Raw genomic sequence first — 17,990 nt, 5'->3', positions numbered from 1 at the left:
AAGGTAAGGTAAGATAAGGTAAGGTAAGGTAAGATAAGGTAAGATATGATAAGATAAGGTAAGATAAGGTAAGATAAGGTAAGGTAAGATAAGGTAAGGTAAGATAAGATAAGGTAAGGTAAGATAAGGTAAGGTAAGATAAGGTAAGGTAAGATAAGGTAAGATAAGGTAAGATAAGGTAAGATAAGATAAGGTATGATAAGGTAAGGTAAGATAAGGTAAGATAAGGTATGATAAGGTAAGATAAGATAAGATAAGGTAAGGTAAGGTAAGATAGGGTAAGATAAGATAAGGTAAGGTAAGATAAGGTAAGATAAGGTAAGGTAAGGTAAGATAAGGTAAGATAAGATAAGATAAGGTAAGGTAAGATAAGGTAAGGTAAGGTAAGATAAGATAAGGTAAGGTAAGATAAGGTAAGGTAAGGTAAGATAAGGTAAGATAAGATAAGGTAAGGTAAGATAAGGTAAGATAAGATAAGGTAAGATAAGGTAAGGTAAGGTAAGGTAAGATAAGGTAAGATAAGGTAAGATAAGATAAGGTAAGGTAAGGTGAGGTAAGGTAAGATAAGGTAAGATAAGGTAAGATAAGGTAAGATAAGGTAAGGTAAGATAAGGTAAGGTAAGGTAAGATAAGATAAGGTAAGGTAAGATAAGATAAGATAAGATAAGGTAAGATAAGGTAAGATAAGGTAAGGTAAGGTAAGGTAAGATAAGGTAAGATAAGGTAAGATAAGATAAGGTAAGGTAAGGTGAGGTAAGGTAAGATAAGGTAAGATAAGGTAAGATAAGGTAAGATAAGGTAAGGTAAGATAAGGTAAGGTAAGGTAAGATAAGATAAGGTAAGGTAAGGTAAGATAAGATAAGATAAGGTAAGATAAGGTAAGATAAGGTAAGATAAGGTAAGATAAGATAAGGTAAGATAAGGTAAGGTAAGGTAAGATAAGATAAGGTAAGGTAAGATAAGGTAAGATAAGATAAGGTAAGGTAAGGTAAGATAAGATAAGGTAAGATAAGGTAAGGTAAGGTAAGGTAAGATAAGATAAGGTAAGATAAGGTAAGGTAAGGTAAGGTAAGATAAGGTAAGATAAGATAAGGTAAGATAAGGTAAGATAAGGTAAGATAAGATAAGGTAAGGTAAGATAAGGTAAGATAAGATAAGGTAAGGTAAGGTAAGATAAGGTAAGATAAGATAAGGTAAGATAAGGTAAGATAAGGTAAGGTAAGATAAGATAAGATAAGGTAAGATAAGGTAAGGTAAGGTAAGGTAAGATAAGATAAGGTAAGATAAGGTAAGGTAAGATAAGATAAGGTAAGATAAGGTAAGATAAGGTAAGATAAGGTAAGGTAAGGTAAGATAAGGTAAGATAAGGTAAGGTAAGATAAGATAAGATAAGATAAGGTAAGGTAAGGTAAGGTAAGGTAAGATAAGATAAGGTAAGATAAGGTAAGATAAGGTAAGGTAAGAAGATAAGATAAGGTAAGGTAAGATAAGGTAAGGTAAGATAAGATAAGGTAAGGTAAGATAAGGTAAGAAGATAAGATAAGGTAAGGTAAGATAAGGTAAGGTAAGGTAAGATAAGATAAGGTAAGATAAGGTAAGATAAGGTAAGGTAAGATAAGGTAAGGTAAGAAGATAAGATAAGGTAAGGTAAGATAAGGTAAGGTAAGGTAAGGTAAGGTAAGATAAGATAAGGTAAGATAAGGTAAGATAAGGTAAGGTAAGAAGATAAGATAAGGTAAGGTAAGATAAGGTAAGGTAAGATAAGGTAAGGTAAGGTAAGGTAAGAAGATAAGATAAGGTAAGGTAAGATAAGGTAAGGTAAGATAAGGTAAGGTAAGGTAAGATAAGGTAAGAAGATAAGATAAGGTAAGGTAAGGTAAGATAAGGTAAGGTAAGGTAAGATAAGATAAGGTAAGATAAGGTAAGGTAAGAAGATAAGATAAGGTAAGGTAAGATAAGGTAAGGTAAGATAAGGTAAGGTAAGGTAAGGTAAGGTAAGATAAGATAAGGTAAGGTAAGGTAAGGTAAGATAAGATAAGGTAAGATAAGGTAAGATAAGGTAAGGTAAGAAGATAAGATAAGGTAAGGTAAGATAAGGTAAGGTAAGATAAGATAAGGTAATATAAGGTAAGATAAGGTAAGGTAAGAAGATAAGGTAAGGTAAGATAAGGTAAGGTAAGATAAGGTAAGATAAGGTAAGATAAGGTAAGGTAAGAAGATAAGATAAGGTAAGGTAAGATAAGGTAAGGTAAGATAAGGTAAGATAAGGTAAGATAAGGTAAGGTAAGATAAGATAAGGTAAGGTAAGGTAAGGTAAGATAAGATAAGGTAAGATAAGGTAAGATAAGGTAAGGTAAGAAGATAAGATAAGGTAAGGTAAGATAAGGTAATATAAGGTAAGATAAGATAAGGTAATATAAGGTAAGATAAGGTAAGGTAAGAAGATAAGATAAGGTAAGGTAAGATAAGGTAAGGTAAGATAAGGTAAGATAAGGTAAGATAAGGTAAGGTAAGATAAGATAAGGTAAGATAAGGTAAGGTAAGGTAAGGTCAGGTCTTTGGTCTTCCCCACATTTATCTGGAGGTGGTTCTGCAGACACCAGTCCACAAAGTCCCGGATCAGTTCTCTGTACTTGGCGCCCTCAAACCTCTTTATAAACTATTAAACTTCTCAATCTTCATTACGGCTCCTTTATTGACTAACATTCCTCACATGTACCCGTTAAACCTACTGAACTCAGTTCTGGTTAAAAATAGCTCTTAATTGTTCCTGAGTAAAAATGAAGGTAGCGCAGTATAGGTGTGGTTTCCCTTCAAACGGTTATTAAGGCTTAAAGACGTCGATCACACCCATCACACCCAGAGAGCTTAAAAACACGCCAACGTTTCTCATCTTCATATCTTCTCGTTATCACGGAGCGTCTGGACCACGAGAACCAGGATCGACCATCTACCCTGCAACTACAGTAAACAACCCAGGATCGACCATCTACTCTGCAACTACAGTAAACAACCCAGGATCGACCATCTACCCTACAGTTACAGGTAAGGTGACTCTTTAACGTATTTATTTAATATTAAAATATAGAATATAAAGTTAGAGCTGCGATGTGTACGTTCGGGATGTGTAAGGATTTCTGCGTCCTTTCAAACAACTCGCAAGCTGGAAGCTTTGGGCACCAAGCCATGATGATGCCAGCCATGCCAACCCATACCTGCCGGCTCTTAGTGCAAGAAACACCAAGAATCAAAAGCTGTTAGAACACAGGCAGTACTGTCCACAGTCAAGCAAGTTTGCTTCCAGTCTGATGTCCTTTTTCTTTTCTTAATTCCTGCCCATGTGACCAGCGCCGCTCTAGAGGCGAACTGTTGGGTGTTGATTATATTGAGGACAAATCGAAGCTCGCTCGATTTTGGACAGTTGACCTGTATTCCGGAAGCTTCTACCTCAAAGCAGATCTGATTTTAATGGCTCTCAGACTTATTTCCTTCCCTAATGAAGTGACTCTTTGGTTTTTCATCCTTTGCGAGAGACGACTGTTCTGTAGTCACTGTAGTCTGTGAAAGCGTTTCAGTCAGAGGAAAAGAGCCGCTGCAGAAATGATTAACGTCCAAAGCCTTACAGACGTGTTCGTAAACCTCAGAATGGATCTAAAGATTAATATCAGATAATAAAAGTATTTAGTCGCTGATGATGAAGGTCAAGGGGGCAAAAACTTTTTCACAGGGGTGATACGGGTGTTGAATAACTTCATGTTATTCCATGAATAAATAAAATGATATTTTTAATATTTACGTATGCTAGGTTTGGTCCTGGTCCTTCCCTTCAGTCACTGTCTGTGAGAAATTTGGCATATTCTCCCTGTACCAGTACTTTGCCATCCAGAAACGTTCAGAAGGTGGATTGGCTGCTCTTAATCGCCCCGTAAGTGAGTGAGTATTTGAGTGTGTGATACACCTTGACGGATTCCCAGTCCCCGGTGTCTCGAGTCAGCTCTGGACCCACCGCAACCCTGACCCTTTTTGTATAATTTTCTTCGTCCTGGTCAGGCACACCTAGTGACAGTTTAATACACCTTTGCATTATTTTGGGAGTATTCTGAGAAAATGTATGCAGACCCAGGAGAACATGCTAAATTCCCTACAGATAGTTACCAGGAGCGAAGATCAAACCCAGGACCTTCGACACAATTTTGCTGTGCCGCCTTGCCAACCTGCAAACGAAATACTCATCGAGTTCTATGGAGTTTAACATGTTCTTCCCGTGTGGCGTTTCTTTGCGGCCTCCGCTTTCCCACGCCCTCCTTACAACATGCGGAATGTGGATTGGCTGCTCTGAATTAGGTGCGAGTGAATGACTGCACACTCCGTAGCCGAAGGTGTGAATAATTGAGACGCACCCATTCCCAGCAGCTCCACAGAACCAGTCAATTCTATTGAATACATTTTCTGTGGCAACAGTTTGGGGAAGGCCCGTCACATTTCATAGTAACTGTTGCCATAGAGACTAGTGGCCTGGACAAAGCTTTGACCTTAACCCCAGCGATCACCTTCGGGATGAATCGGAACATCCATTGTGATCAGGTTCTGAACTCTGAAATCTCGTACACAGGTCTGCTAGAAGAGTGAGCCTGTTATAGCTGCAAAGATATAAGAAAAGCAGCCGTGGTTTCAGAGTGGGACGTCCGAAAGCCAGTCGGGAAAACATGTGGGGTCTGCAGCAGTGTAGGAAGATACAAACGGGGAACTGGACATGACTAAATTTGGAGGGAAAGAGGAAAAATGTTGTTTGTTTTGTTTGTTTGTTTGTAGATATGGTTGCCAGGCTGATCTTGGCGCTGGTGCTGGTCGCCACCCTGTGTTGTGTTGAAGCCCAGATCATCATTCCAGCTCCTCTCAGTGTAAGAAAAACAGTTTATTACGTCCATTACACAACACGTCATGTCCAAATAATAATGATAAAAGCAGAGCGTGAGATTATTTTAATTCCCAATACAGTCAGGGTTCATTTAAAAATATTTACTCCACATTTACACACCGTGTCTCTAAAATCTGTAAATAAAAAGTGTTTTTAATGATAGTTGACAGTGTGCCATAACATTAAAACCACCTCCTTGTTTCTACACTCACTGTCCATTTTATCACCTCCACTTACCATATAGAAGCACTTTGTCGTGCTGGTACGAGTGGATCAGACACAGCAGCGCTGCTGGAGTTTTTAAACACAGTGTCCACTCACTGTCCACTCTATTAGTCAGTCCACCTTGTAGATGTAAAGTCAGAGACGATCGCTCATCTATTGCTGCTGTTTGAGTCGCTCATCTTCTAGACCTTCATCAGCGGTCACATGACGCTGCCCACGGGGTGCTGTTGGCTGGATGTTTTTGGTTGGTGGACTATTCTCAGTCCAGCAGTGACAGTGAGGTGTTTAAAAACTCCAGCTGTGTCTGATCCACTCATACCAGCACAACACACACTAACACACCAGCACCATGTCAGTGTCACTGCAGTGCTGAGAATCATCCACCACCTAAATGATACCTGCTCTGTGGGGGTCCTTTGGGGGTCCTGACCATTGAGGAACAGCATGAAAGGGGGAAACAAAGCATGTAGAGAAACAGATGGACTACAGTCAGTAATTGTAGAGCTACAAAGTGCTTCTATATGGTAAGTGGAGCTGATAACATGGACAGTGAGTGTAGAAACAAGGTGGTTTTAATGTTATGGCTGATCGGTGAATGTTATATTTATATATTTGATGCATTTTCTCCCAGTTTATCGTAGTCAGTTTGTCTCCCCCTGCTGGTGGATCCCTGATTGCAGTTGAGGAGGGTATATTGCGGCGGGGGAGACAGATTGACTACGATAAACTGGTTAATTGAATCGAATCATCTTCAATACCAAAGCCAAAGAAAACGAGTGTAAACAAATGAAAACGATACCCCCCGCCAAGCATTCGCTCCCCATCTAGTCATCTCCAGTTCCCCTTATTGGAATCTTGCCATCAGTATCGGACCCCCTTCAGAGAACGGCTCTGGGATGAATTGGAATGACATACGCAAACCAAACCGCCTCATCCAGCATCACAGCCTGACCTCACAAACATTCGTTTGGATTTTAAGGGCACAGAAAGTCTTTATGAGCAAATAAAAGGGTGTCCACATATTTATGCAACCGATGACAGCTGGTACAGCATCACAAATGTGTGTGGTTTTTTTTTTGGTCGTAAATTTGTCAACGATTTGACGTACAGTAGATGCTGGTTGGCTGTGTTCCAAACCACTTTGAAAATTCACCACCCACATTTTTAAACCATGTTGGGTATAATTACACACGTGCACTGAATAACTCGGATACCTCGTGCAGGAGCGCTTAGATAACGATCAGATTATTGGTGTGATAATTGTTGTGTACCGGCGGTACAGGAGGGTTTACTATGTTTTTTACCATGCTTCATTTTCTCTCTTCTTCTCTCTTTAGACCAAAGCCAATAACTATGCCTGCGGTTGCACCAAGATGTGCATCTCCAGCCCGGCGAACTGCGACCCTTTGGTAACGTCCGGCTGCTTTTTCGGCTCGGTCCAAAGGACGTCCACCCAGTACCTGCAGGTCGAAATCAGCGGCCTGACGTCCGGATACGTGGGTCTGGGAATCGCACCCGATAGCCCAAACAAGGTGAACACGATCATTCGGCAGACGCTACTTATAATTGTGACTGAATTGAGGGTTAAGGGCCTCGCTCAGGGACCCCAGTGGTGGAACTTGAACCTGCCGACCTTCTGATTGTTGGTCCAGTGCTTGAACCACTGAGCTCCCACTCGCCCATCGTGCCCAGAATCAGATCTGGTTTTATGTGTATTATAAGTGATGCTGTAATGTGGAAGTCATTTTGATCAGCCTGTTTGGCAGGACGTGAACAATAAACCAGAGCCACACCCATTTAACCAATCAGAGCTGTCTTGAGCTGCAAAAAAGGTGTGAAGAACACTGCTATTAGACTCTAAAGGATAAACAGCTGGCACACCAGTATTGCTGACTGGGTGTCTGTACCATTTCTAATCTATTCTGGTTTTGTTTTTCAGGACCAGTCGATCTTATTCGTCTGCAGCACCAACATCAGTAGCGCCTACTACGCTGCCAGCATCTCTTCTCGTCCCAGCGTTTCCTTTATCGACGACGTAAGAACGAGAAACTTGATGTATTTTTTGTTTGTTTGTTTTAGCAAACCTATTAGTGAGCCGTCATGCTCTGTGGATGGGGCGCTGTCATCCAAGAAGAGACCACTGAAGCAACTGGGCGTGGTCAGGCTGAGACTGGATGGTTTTAGCTGTTGTGTTTGAGCACTTTGGGTTTTGAGATCATTTGTGGTTTTGAGCTTTGTTAGGGCATTTGAACATCCCAAAATCAATCAAATCAGGTTCTACGTGCAGCTCAAGGTCAGGTTGGGTTGGTGGGGTTTGGAAAACGTAGCTCTAGACCAGGGGGGTCCAAACTTTTCTTGTTGGGGGTTGCATGTGAAAAAAATTGATGCAATAACAAAGCACAGACTATGTACGTTAAAAAAAGTGGCCATGTCAGGAAGGGTAACGGGCCACGTAGTTTGTGCTCCCCGTCTCTAGACAGAGACGAGTATGACGTTCTCGTTCTTTCTGTGTATGTACCAGGCGGCGGCGCAGAACGCCCAGACGGCACTGAGCGGCCGAGAGAACATCGCCACCATGATTCATTGTTCTTTCCTCACCACCATCAGCAGCATCAGTCCCTACAGCAACAATCCTACAGCTAATTTTACTTATCTCCCCTTCATCATGACCATCGTCACAGGAACCACCAGCGGTAAGATCAGTGGTACCTCGTTAAAAGCATCCATAAGTGCTGCCCAGGTGGTGCAGCGGTAAAAACACACTGGAACACCAGAGCTGGGATCTCGAATAGATCGCTAAACTGAGCAGCCACATAAACAACGATTGGTCTGTTGTTTATATAGTGGTGGGATATAAAAAGCCGGATAGGGTCTCTCTCATAACTAATGCAATTACGACCTCTGCTGGCTGATTGATGGCGCCTGCACAGAGATGAGTCTCTCCGTACACAACGCTGAGCTGCACTGCACTTTTCAAAGTGTTGGTGAGAAAATGCATATGGCTGTTGCCCACGTGTCGGAGGGGGCATGGGTTAGCTTCGTTCTCCTCAATCAGAGCGGGGATCGGGATTAGTGGAGAGAAAGCGTGACGTAATCAGGCAATTGGACGCTCTAAAAAAACAAAAACGTCTCGCTCGGAAACCCTGGACCCAAACTGGGTTCTGTGTATATACTAGAACGTTAATGAGGTTGAGAACCTGATATAGGAGGCGCACACGTTATACCACCCTGGCCGAAGCTTGGCATTTCTAATGGCTTATCTGCGACCACTCGGCCACAAAATCCCAAACCACAAATCTTACCCTTGATTGTTGTGTTTGATTATATAAGATGACATCCAGTGGCTGTTTCATGTTTCAGTCCTTCAGTATGATCTTATTTACAGCAAGACTTGTCGAATTCAAGTCACTATCATAACAATTAGCCCTATTTTTAAGTAAGCGTTGTGCCAGTGTTGTGGTTAAACCGTCCAAATGTCTGATGGTCCCTGTAATAAAGTTCAAATGTATAAAATGAGAGCGGAGTGGCACCGTCAGTCCAGAAACACGAAGCTCAAGTTTCTGAGTTTCAGAGGAACTTAAATACAAGCTAAATGTGCCTGCGTCACCCTTAGCTAACTGCAACTCAAGATAATACTCTACAGCTATTCAAATTCATACCAAACATACTAAACTCCACCCAGAATCTGTACAATTAACATTGCAGCCGTTTAAAGGTTGACATACTGAAACACCCAGAGATAATGTGAGTAATTGTACCACTAACTGCTCCTATTTATCGTAATACATCTATTCATCTGGGTGGGGAAGGGCTAGCACATGCTTCCATAGACGTGATTAATAAATGTAGGTGTGAGCATCAGTAGCTCAGTGTGTGTGTGTGTGTGTGTGTGTGTGTGTGTGTGTGTGTGTTTTCTGGGTGTGATTAGTAACTGTAGACGTGAGTGTTTTTTGTGTATTTACTTCTCATACGCAACCATTCAACTTAGTGCTTTTAACTATTAGAGCAGCTTGTTTGTTTACAATTTTGAATTTAAGGTACAGACCTGACAGCTCTTTCAGCTCAGAGTTTTTATTGTTTTTATCATTAAAACATAAATAAGGAATTAATTTATGTATATATATATATTTATTTCATTTCAATTAACCTTTAATTCTTTAAACAAAACTAAAAAATTAAATGTAATTTTAAATATGTCAAAGAATTATAAATATGTATTATAAAATAACACACTATACACATTAAATCTAGTTTTTTTTGTTTTTAATTGTTTTTTTATGTATATATATATTATTTAATTTTGATTGATCTTTAATCCTTTAAATAACAAATACAAAAAATTAAAATGTAAAAGTACAAAGAATTATAAATATGTAAATAAAAAACACTATTTAATTTAGTTTTTAGTTTTTTTAATTGTTTATAATTGTTATTATTTTTGGCATTTTTATTGTTTTTTATCATAAAAAAATAAATAAGGAATTAATTTGTGTATTTTAATCAACCTTTAATCCCTTAAACAAAAATTTAAAAAATAAAAAATTAAAATGTAAAACTACAAAGAATTATAAACATGTATATAGAAAAAAAACACCACGTTTAGATTTCAGTTTTTTTAATTGTTTTTATTTTGGCATTTATGGTGGAGTTTTTATTGCTTTTATCATTAAAAAATAATATATATTTCATTTTATTTTAATCGACCTTTAATTCTTTAAACAAAACTAAAAATTTAAATGTACAAAAATATAAATAATTATAAATATGTAAGGAAACTTATTATTTTGACATTTATGGATATTTTTTAAACATTTTGGAATGTAATGCAGTGAATAATGATAATTTGATATGATCCATTGAGCAAAACACTTAAAAATAGAAATATTTATGAAATGAAATAAAACTTTTAAATAGTTTAAAACTTTAAGATTATAAACTAAAGCAGAACTTGTGACGTTTACACTGATTCTGAAGCAATCATTTAAACTGTGATGTCACACTACGCCACCAAGTCCAGGCAGTAATGCATTCCGAACAAAAGAGTGAGGATTGGAACACAGCCCCTGAGCGCTGATTTAAATCTCATCTTGTTTCTGACAGGGTTTCAGCTGGGAAGTCCCACCAGGGTTTATAACTCAGTAACCGCGCTGAATATGATGGAACCCAAATCTAACGGCCCCTGTAACACCACCGCCTACAGCCAGATCCAGAGCTTCAGCTCCAGCGGTTCATCCAGCAGCTCCACCAACTCAGCCGTCAGCCTGGGGGTTCACGGTAACCATCCACACACACACACACACACACACACACACACACACTCATCCACTCATTCACCACTTCATCCGGTCTGGACCTCAGTCGGTTCTGGGAGTGGCGTTGAGTTTTAAAGACGTTGAGTTTTGAGGTATTTTTTCTCATAAGGATGTTTGTGAAACCTGTTAATGCGTCCATGGTCCCGTGAAGCTGCAGATATTTTAGTCTCATGTAAAATAATGAGGTTGTTTTTGACTCTTAAACACTGAAAATAACACAAATATAATATAAACACACTGAAATACAATTACTAACAGTTACACATCAATAAAAATACAATAAAAGCTGCACTTTAGTTTTACTTCTTTATTGTTTCTTGACGCTTCTTAATGCTGGAGATGCTTGATGTTGGAATAGCGTATTCCCTTCAGCACCGGCGCATTCACATGAGAAGAGACAAAACCGCTTTTGCGCTGCTGTAGTGTGCCGGTGAACAAAACTTAGCGCGACTTATTGTAGTAAAACAGCGAGTGAGGAATGTGATTAGTGGAGGAACTTATGAGCAGTAATAATGAAGAGAAGTTTAGTGCTCCTGTCTCCTTCTTTTACTACATTAAACCACGTTAAGCTTTATTTTCAACCAGAAGCGTTTTAGACTCTGGGAGAAGCTGATTCTGATTCTCACCATTTCTCAGAAGCTGGAGCTGTAACACAAGTTTAAAAGTGAAACAGGGAGGAGAATCCAGATAAACACAGATACATGTGGAGCTGTAACCCTGGATCTGACGCTTATTCCACACTGTTGCAGGTTCAGATCAGATTCACACGCTGATCCGGTTTTCCTGATCAAGCCGAGCGCTGAACAAAGCGACGGTCACAAACACGTCGAGTTTAAGGTACAAATTTGTCAACGAAGGGCACTCAAAATAACCCACAAGGAAAGCCAATCAACCTTCATCACATCACAACCCTCCCTAAAATAACGATTTAAATAATCTATAAACCTCATTAAATGTATTTATTATCTTGCATTAAAAAATAAATGAATAATAGTCTCCTCACCACACAAGGTTCAAGAGCTCCCAACATTAACACATTTAGAAATAACTGGATATATCTTGTGTCTGGATATAACAGTCTCAAGTGCTAAATAATATTTATCAGAGAAATTGAGGGTGCAGGGGGCTGTCAGCACTGAGAACTGGGTTCGAATCTCAGCTCTGCTCTCGGCCGGCACGATTGCCTGTGTTTAATGGAGATGCGACGGATTGGAGTCCTGTCCAGGGTGTCCCTGCTTTGCACCCAGTGTTTCTTGGTGGAAGTGGACCCATAACAATCCTGACCAGGATAAAGCAGTTGATGGAAATAAAATATTTAACGTAATTTAACTTCATGATGTTTCTCTTTTTTTTTTCAGCTCTCGCTGCTCTGCTCAGCGCTCTGATCATGACTTTTCTCTTCGTGTGACCTTTTCACCTAACCGTTAACAGCAGAACATCAAATCATTTGGGTTTTTTCTTGTTTATTTTGTTTGTTTGGGTTTTTAAACCAATAAAATCTGCATGTGTGCACTTTGTATTGTAAATATGATCCATATCTATGTGGTGACGGAAATAAGAGATCCATAAACGTGTAAAACCTTAACCATTAAAAAACAATATTTATTTCCATTAGAACGACAAAAACAGCGTGGTGATGTAGGAAGGTCTGTAACGTCATTACTGATCATGATCGACTACAGATGCTGACTTTTCTGTGCCCATACAAATAGGGCTGGTTTGACTGAACTCATTACAGGGTCGGTAGGAGAGCCGTGCTGAGAGGAAGTTTGTCTGCATGGTTAAACAGATCTGCTTTCTGGATCACATTAGAGACACTGTTCACAGCCGAGCGAGCTTTACGTCACCATGTTTTTTGTTCGTTTGCTTGTTTTTGATTTTGTTAAACGGTAACACACCTAGTGGGTACCAAGTTTCACTTCTCTACAGCTGTATGTGTTTATTTATATGTATTTAAATGTAATGTTATAAATTCAGAATAAACACTGGATATAATATATATATATATATATTTAACATACGGGTTTTTACTTGTGTGATTCATTTCAGATGACTTGGTCTGATAACTCACTCACTCGCTCACTCACAGTTATCAAGCAAATGATCGAGTTTCCACTGCTCAGCACATATACGTCATTTCAATGTCATTTCAATGCTTTTTGCAACCATTTTTTAAAATTTTCTCCAGAATTCTTTTCACTTCTGCTCAAACCAAAATCATTCACATTTCCAGAAAAATAAACCTCAAAACTCAGAAAATGTGATTATAAAAACACAGCGGTCTTAAACAGCGGTTGTAGGGCGATGTTGGCATCATGACACATCTAAGAGAAACACGAGAAAGAAAACAGCAGCTACTCCGTCCACTGTAGAGTTCCAACCAAGTTCCATCCTGATAGCTCACCAACAAATAAAGAGAAAAAGGAAACTCAACAACGGATGGTACGACGGCGTATTAGGGCCACTGTAAATATACAGTATATATATATATATACGTTTTGATTTTGATAAAAAAGTCGAAATGATTTGGAGATCAAAGTGGAAATATTCTGGCCATAATGACCTCCTGGTGTTAAAATGAGGGATGTTCATGATTTGGTAAAGTTATCGTATCGCTTTCACAAATAAAGACATCCTCGATCTCCTGCACATCGGGCGGCACGGTGGCTAAGTAGGTAGCACTGCCGCCTCACAGCAAGAAGGTCCTGGGCCCTTTCTGTGTGGAGTTTGCATGTTCTCCCCTTGTCTGCGTGGGTTTCCTCCAGGAGCTCCGGTTTCCTCCCACAGTCCAAAGACGTGCAAGTGAGGTGAACTGGAGATACTAAATTGTCCATGACTGTGTTCGATATAACCTTGTGAACTGAGTAACTACCCGTTCCTGTCATGAATGTAGCCAAAGTGTAAAATATGACGTTACAATCCTAATAAACAAACAAACAAACTCCTGCACATCAGCACCAGCGTGTTATTAGAGTAAGGATGCTGAAATGGCTTTGCTATGAACTGTTTATTTAGTAAAACATGCGCCTTCAACCGAGGCCCCAACGTCTTATGGACTCGTACGATAAACTAAAGCCGTGTGGCATCGATATAAACGGTTGCATTGACGGGTTTAGTCGTCATGTCATGTGGATGGAAGTGTACAAAGCAAACAACCACCCAAAAATAATCACGGGTTACTGGATAACCACAGTACCCACAGTGGAGGCCGATCCAGGTACTGAGACCCGAGCTTCTCTGAACTGACAAACCCACAACGGCTGCACACTCCACCATAATATTTCAGCTTTATTCTCATAATCAAAGCTTTAAAATATTTTTTACAGTGGCCCTAATCCGCCGACCAGAGAAGCTTGAGAAGCACATCAACTATGAGAGACTCAAAAACTACAAAGGTTAGGACATCACACCCAGTGATCAAGGTCCTGATTACATGTAAAAATAAGCTGATAAAAACAAAACAACACATTTTAATAATCAATTTCTGTTCATTTATTGCGTGCTGACGTTCTGTTATTTGTAGTTCTTGCGATTTAGAAACAGATTCTCAATAACTGCAGGTTTAAATCAAATAGATGATGTGGAAAGTTCTAATGATCTACTTGTCTTAATACAGGATATTGTAATAATGCAGTAAATACTGTAAAAGAAATAAAATATTTATTCAGATTTATTATTTCATTAAATAAAGCAAAAATAAAACAAATTACAGTCTAAAATCAATCAGTCAGTGAAAACATCTGAACCCTGGATCATTAATCTACAGTTCAGTGAGAAGAAACAATATTCAACCACTATTGGCTGTGCCTGAGGGAGGAATTGCTGCTGCAATGGCGACCTCTGCTGGCCGGTTAATGCACCAGCATGACAGATGATAGAATTAGGGATACCAGTTACTGCTCTCTGTGCCTGATAGTCACCGGCTCTTATTGCTCAGGGTGGGGGTCTGGAGTTACAGAGGAAATAAGGATTGGGGAATTGGATATGACTAGATTGGGAGGGTACGGTTGTACGTACTGGTTACTGCAGTTACGATTGAGACGTCTGTCGTAAGAGATGATGGTCCAGAAGCGTGAATTCATATCATGATGCTCCCACCACCATACTTCACTGTTGGGTGTGGTGTTAATGAGATCATGCGCAGCTGAGTTATTACCAAGAACTGAAGATGTGCAAATCTGAGATGTGTTCACATCCCTGCGCTTCTTTTTTTTAACCGAGAAGTTTAATTGTTCTCTGTGTAGCTGCTGCTCCTGCTGCTTTCAGGTCGTCCCGCTCTGATCTTTCTGATCAGGACTCTGAGAGCAGATCTCATGTGCTGCTTCTTTACAGGAACCATTTGTGGATGATGATGTTGAAGTTGACGCTGCTGCTCTGGAGCTTTTTCAGCTTCAGCGTGAGAACTCTGGATTGGAAGAGTTTATTGGCACGGTGGTGGATTATTACAGCTGTGGAATAGCTGAACAACAAGGAACAGAACTGTGTCCCTCCCTTTATACTGCTCTAGCCATATCACATTGGGTGTTGGACTTTGGAACCGGTGGCTCGGTGGGCAGCACTGTCGCCTCACAGCAAGAAGGTCCTGGGTTCGATCCCCAGATGGGGCGGTCCGGGTCCTTTCTGTGTGGAGTTTACATGTTCTCCCCGTGTCTGTGTGGGCTTACTCCGGGAGCTCCGGTTTCCTCCCACAGTCCAAAGACGTGCAAGTGAGGTTAATTGGAGACACTACATTGTCCATGACTGTGTTCGATATAACTTTGAGAAGTGATAAACCTTGTGTAATGAGTAACTACCGTTCCTGTCATGGATGAAACCAGAAGTGTAAAAGATGACGTTAAAATCCTAATAAACAAACAAACTTTGGAACCTCCATTCTGTGCCAACTGTTGTTTCTTATCTGCTTACAACAGCCAGACTCCCAGCTACATCTCAAGCAGCTTACATGATCAAGGATTTAATGCACAAGCAGCATAAAACTGATATTCAGGTGACATTAGTGAAGATAAAATCTATTTTCTTATTTTATTACATCCTGCTTTTGGTTATTTTTAGCTCTATCAGTGAAAGATTTGGTCGAGCGTTTGTTTCTTCTCACTGTAAACGAAAGGAAGAACGTCAGTGATGATCACGACGATGGTTTGTGAAGATCCACGTCGTCGTTTTGTTTCGTTTTTGAATTTTTAGATCAGAAGTCGGAGTGAATTTAAGCGATTTCTATTCCCGGATCGTCAGGAGAAAAGAAGCCAGAGACGCCGAGCTGTAATTATCCGTATCTCAGAGTGAAGGACTATTATTTGGTATTGTCAGACCCCTCATTTTCCGCCCCCGCGCCCCTACAGCCCCCGTACCGCGGCGTTCCCGTTCCTCCTCCTCCTCCCCACCACGTTCCCAACCTTCTATTTCTTCTTCTTCTGGAAGCGCCTGAACTGACTCTGGATGGCCAAGGCTGCTTTCTCCGTCTCCGGAGCGTTCAGGTCGATGTCGATTTCCTCCTCTGTGTCCTGCGTGGGGGGTTTCGCCTCCTCCTCCTCCTGCACCGGGGCTGAAACCAGAACAGAAAGTGTCAGACGTCTCTATGAACATATGAGCCAGAAGTATTCGGACGCCTGATCGTGAGCTTGTCGGGCATCCCGTTTCGAAAGCAGAGAGACCCTCAGTGTGTGATCTCTCCAGCTGGAACAACAGCCGCTCCTCTGAGAAGCTTCTCACGAGACTATGAAGTGAGTCTGTGTGTGGGAATTTGTGCCCTGATGTTGAGGTTCTAGTTCATCCCAGAACAAAAGTTTGTGCACCCTTTACGAAATGGCAAGTAAAAAAAAAGGCAACAATATCACTCACCTATTTAACCGCTTATCCAATCAGGGTCTCGAGGGGGTGCTGGAGCCTATCTCAGCTTTTCAATGGGCGCAAGGCACACAGTAACACCCTGGACGGGCGCCAGTCCATCGCAGGACACACACACACATACACACACACACACACATTCACCCATAGGGCAATTCAGTGTCTCCAATTTACCTGACTGCAGGTCTTTGGACTGTGGGAGGAAACCGGAGCTCCCGGAGGAAACACACACAGACACGGGGAGAACATGCAAACTCCGCACAGAAAGGACCCGGACCGCCCCGCCGGGGGATCGGACCCAGGACCTTCTTAGCAGAGGCTACGATGAACGTTCATGCTAACACCCCCGTACCGTTTTTTTTGCCATCATGTGCCAGCGTCTTGGTGCTGCTGTGAGTCTCTGTAGAGCCGATCTGCAACAGGAAGAACACAAATAAATAATGTTAATAACTTTATTCTCATTTTATTGTATTGTTTTAGTTTTAATCCTCTCTCTCTCTCACACACACACACACACACTCCTCTGCACACACACATACACACACACTCCTCTGCACACACACACACACACGTACTCACACACACTCCTCTGCACACACACATACTCAAAAAACTCAAAACTCAAACGAAGCTTTATTGGCATGACAAATAAGGACATTCGTATTGCCAAAGCAAGTTACAGAGAAATATAAACAATAAAAATAAGAAAGAACAAAAATATACAGAACAGTTACATGTGCAAAAAATATAGAATAGAATAAAATATTAATAAAAACAGTGCAAAATAATAACAATAAAAATTATAATATTTACAATAATGAGGTAGTAAAACAATCAGTTTGTGTGTGTATGTGTGTATGAGACATGGTCACCCACTGTCCCTCACCTGGTGACAGGTGTGTGTATAGAGTGCTGCTAGTGTGCATACACACACACACTCCTCTGCACACACACACACACGTACTCACACACACTCCTCTCACACACACACACACACACACGTACTCTCACACACACATACACACACACACTCCTCTGCACACACACATACACACACACTCCTCTGCACACACACACACACACACAGTCACACACACTCCTCTGCACACACACACACACACACACACACACTCGTACTCACACACACTCCTCTGCACACACACACACACACGTACTCTCTCTCACACACACACACACACACACACTCCTCTGCACACTCACATACACACACACACACTCCTCTGCACACACACATACACACACACACTCCTCTGCACACACACATACACACACACTCCTCTGCACACACACACACACACTCGTACTCACACACACTCCTCTGCACACACACACACACACACACACATAGTCACACACACTCCTCTGCACACACACACACACACACACACATAGTCACACACACTCCTCTGCACACACACACACACACACACACACACTCGTACTCACACACACTCCTCTGCACACACACATACACACACACTCCTCTGTACACACACACACACATATTCACACACACTCCTCTGCACACACACACACACACACTCCTCTGCACACACACACACACACACATACTCCTCTGCACACACACACACATACTCACACACACACACACACTCCTCTGCACACACACATACACACACACACTCCTCTGCACACACACACATACTCAC

The 17,990-nt window shown here is 40.9% G+C and overlaps 1 protein-coding gene across 2 annotated transcripts; it reads left to right on the top strand.

Annotated features, from left to right (window-relative positions):
- The first annotated feature begins 1,842 nt into the window (after positions 1 to 1,842).
- Positions 1,843 to 12,450, top strand: LOC134312066 (putative ferric-chelate reductase 1). Of its 2 annotated transcripts, none has more exons than XM_062993726.1 (8): positions 1,843 to 1,964; positions 2,015 to 3,045; positions 4,813 to 4,901; positions 6,481 to 6,675; positions 7,083 to 7,178; positions 7,665 to 7,836; positions 10,244 to 10,417; positions 11,814 to 12,450. In XM_062993726.1, exons 3-8 carry the CDS (start codon positions 4,815 to 4,817, stop codon positions 11,861 to 11,863), a joined length of 774 nt encoding a protein of 257 aa, XP_062849796.1. In that variant the 5' UTR covers positions 1,843 to 1,964; positions 2,015 to 3,045; positions 4,813 to 4,814; the 3' UTR covers positions 11,864 to 12,450. The 2 variants fall into 2 exon arrangements, with proteins under 2 accessions (XP_062849796.1, XP_062849797.1); XM_062993727.1 differs by lacking the exon at positions 11,814 to 12,450 and adding an exon at positions 11,205 to 11,280.
- Positions 12,451 to 17,990: the final 5,540 nt, after the last annotated feature.

Source organism: Trichomycterus rosablanca, chromosome 4 (genome assembly GCF_030014385.1).
Source record: "Trichomycterus rosablanca isolate fTriRos1 chromosome 4, fTriRos1.hap1, whole genome shotgun sequence".
Lineage (NCBI taxonomy): Eukaryota > Metazoa > Chordata > Actinopteri > Siluriformes > Trichomycteridae > Trichomycterus > Trichomycterus rosablanca.
The sequence above is the reverse complement of the archived record's forward strand: the minus strand, read 5'-3'. Positions and strand labels throughout refer to the sequence as shown.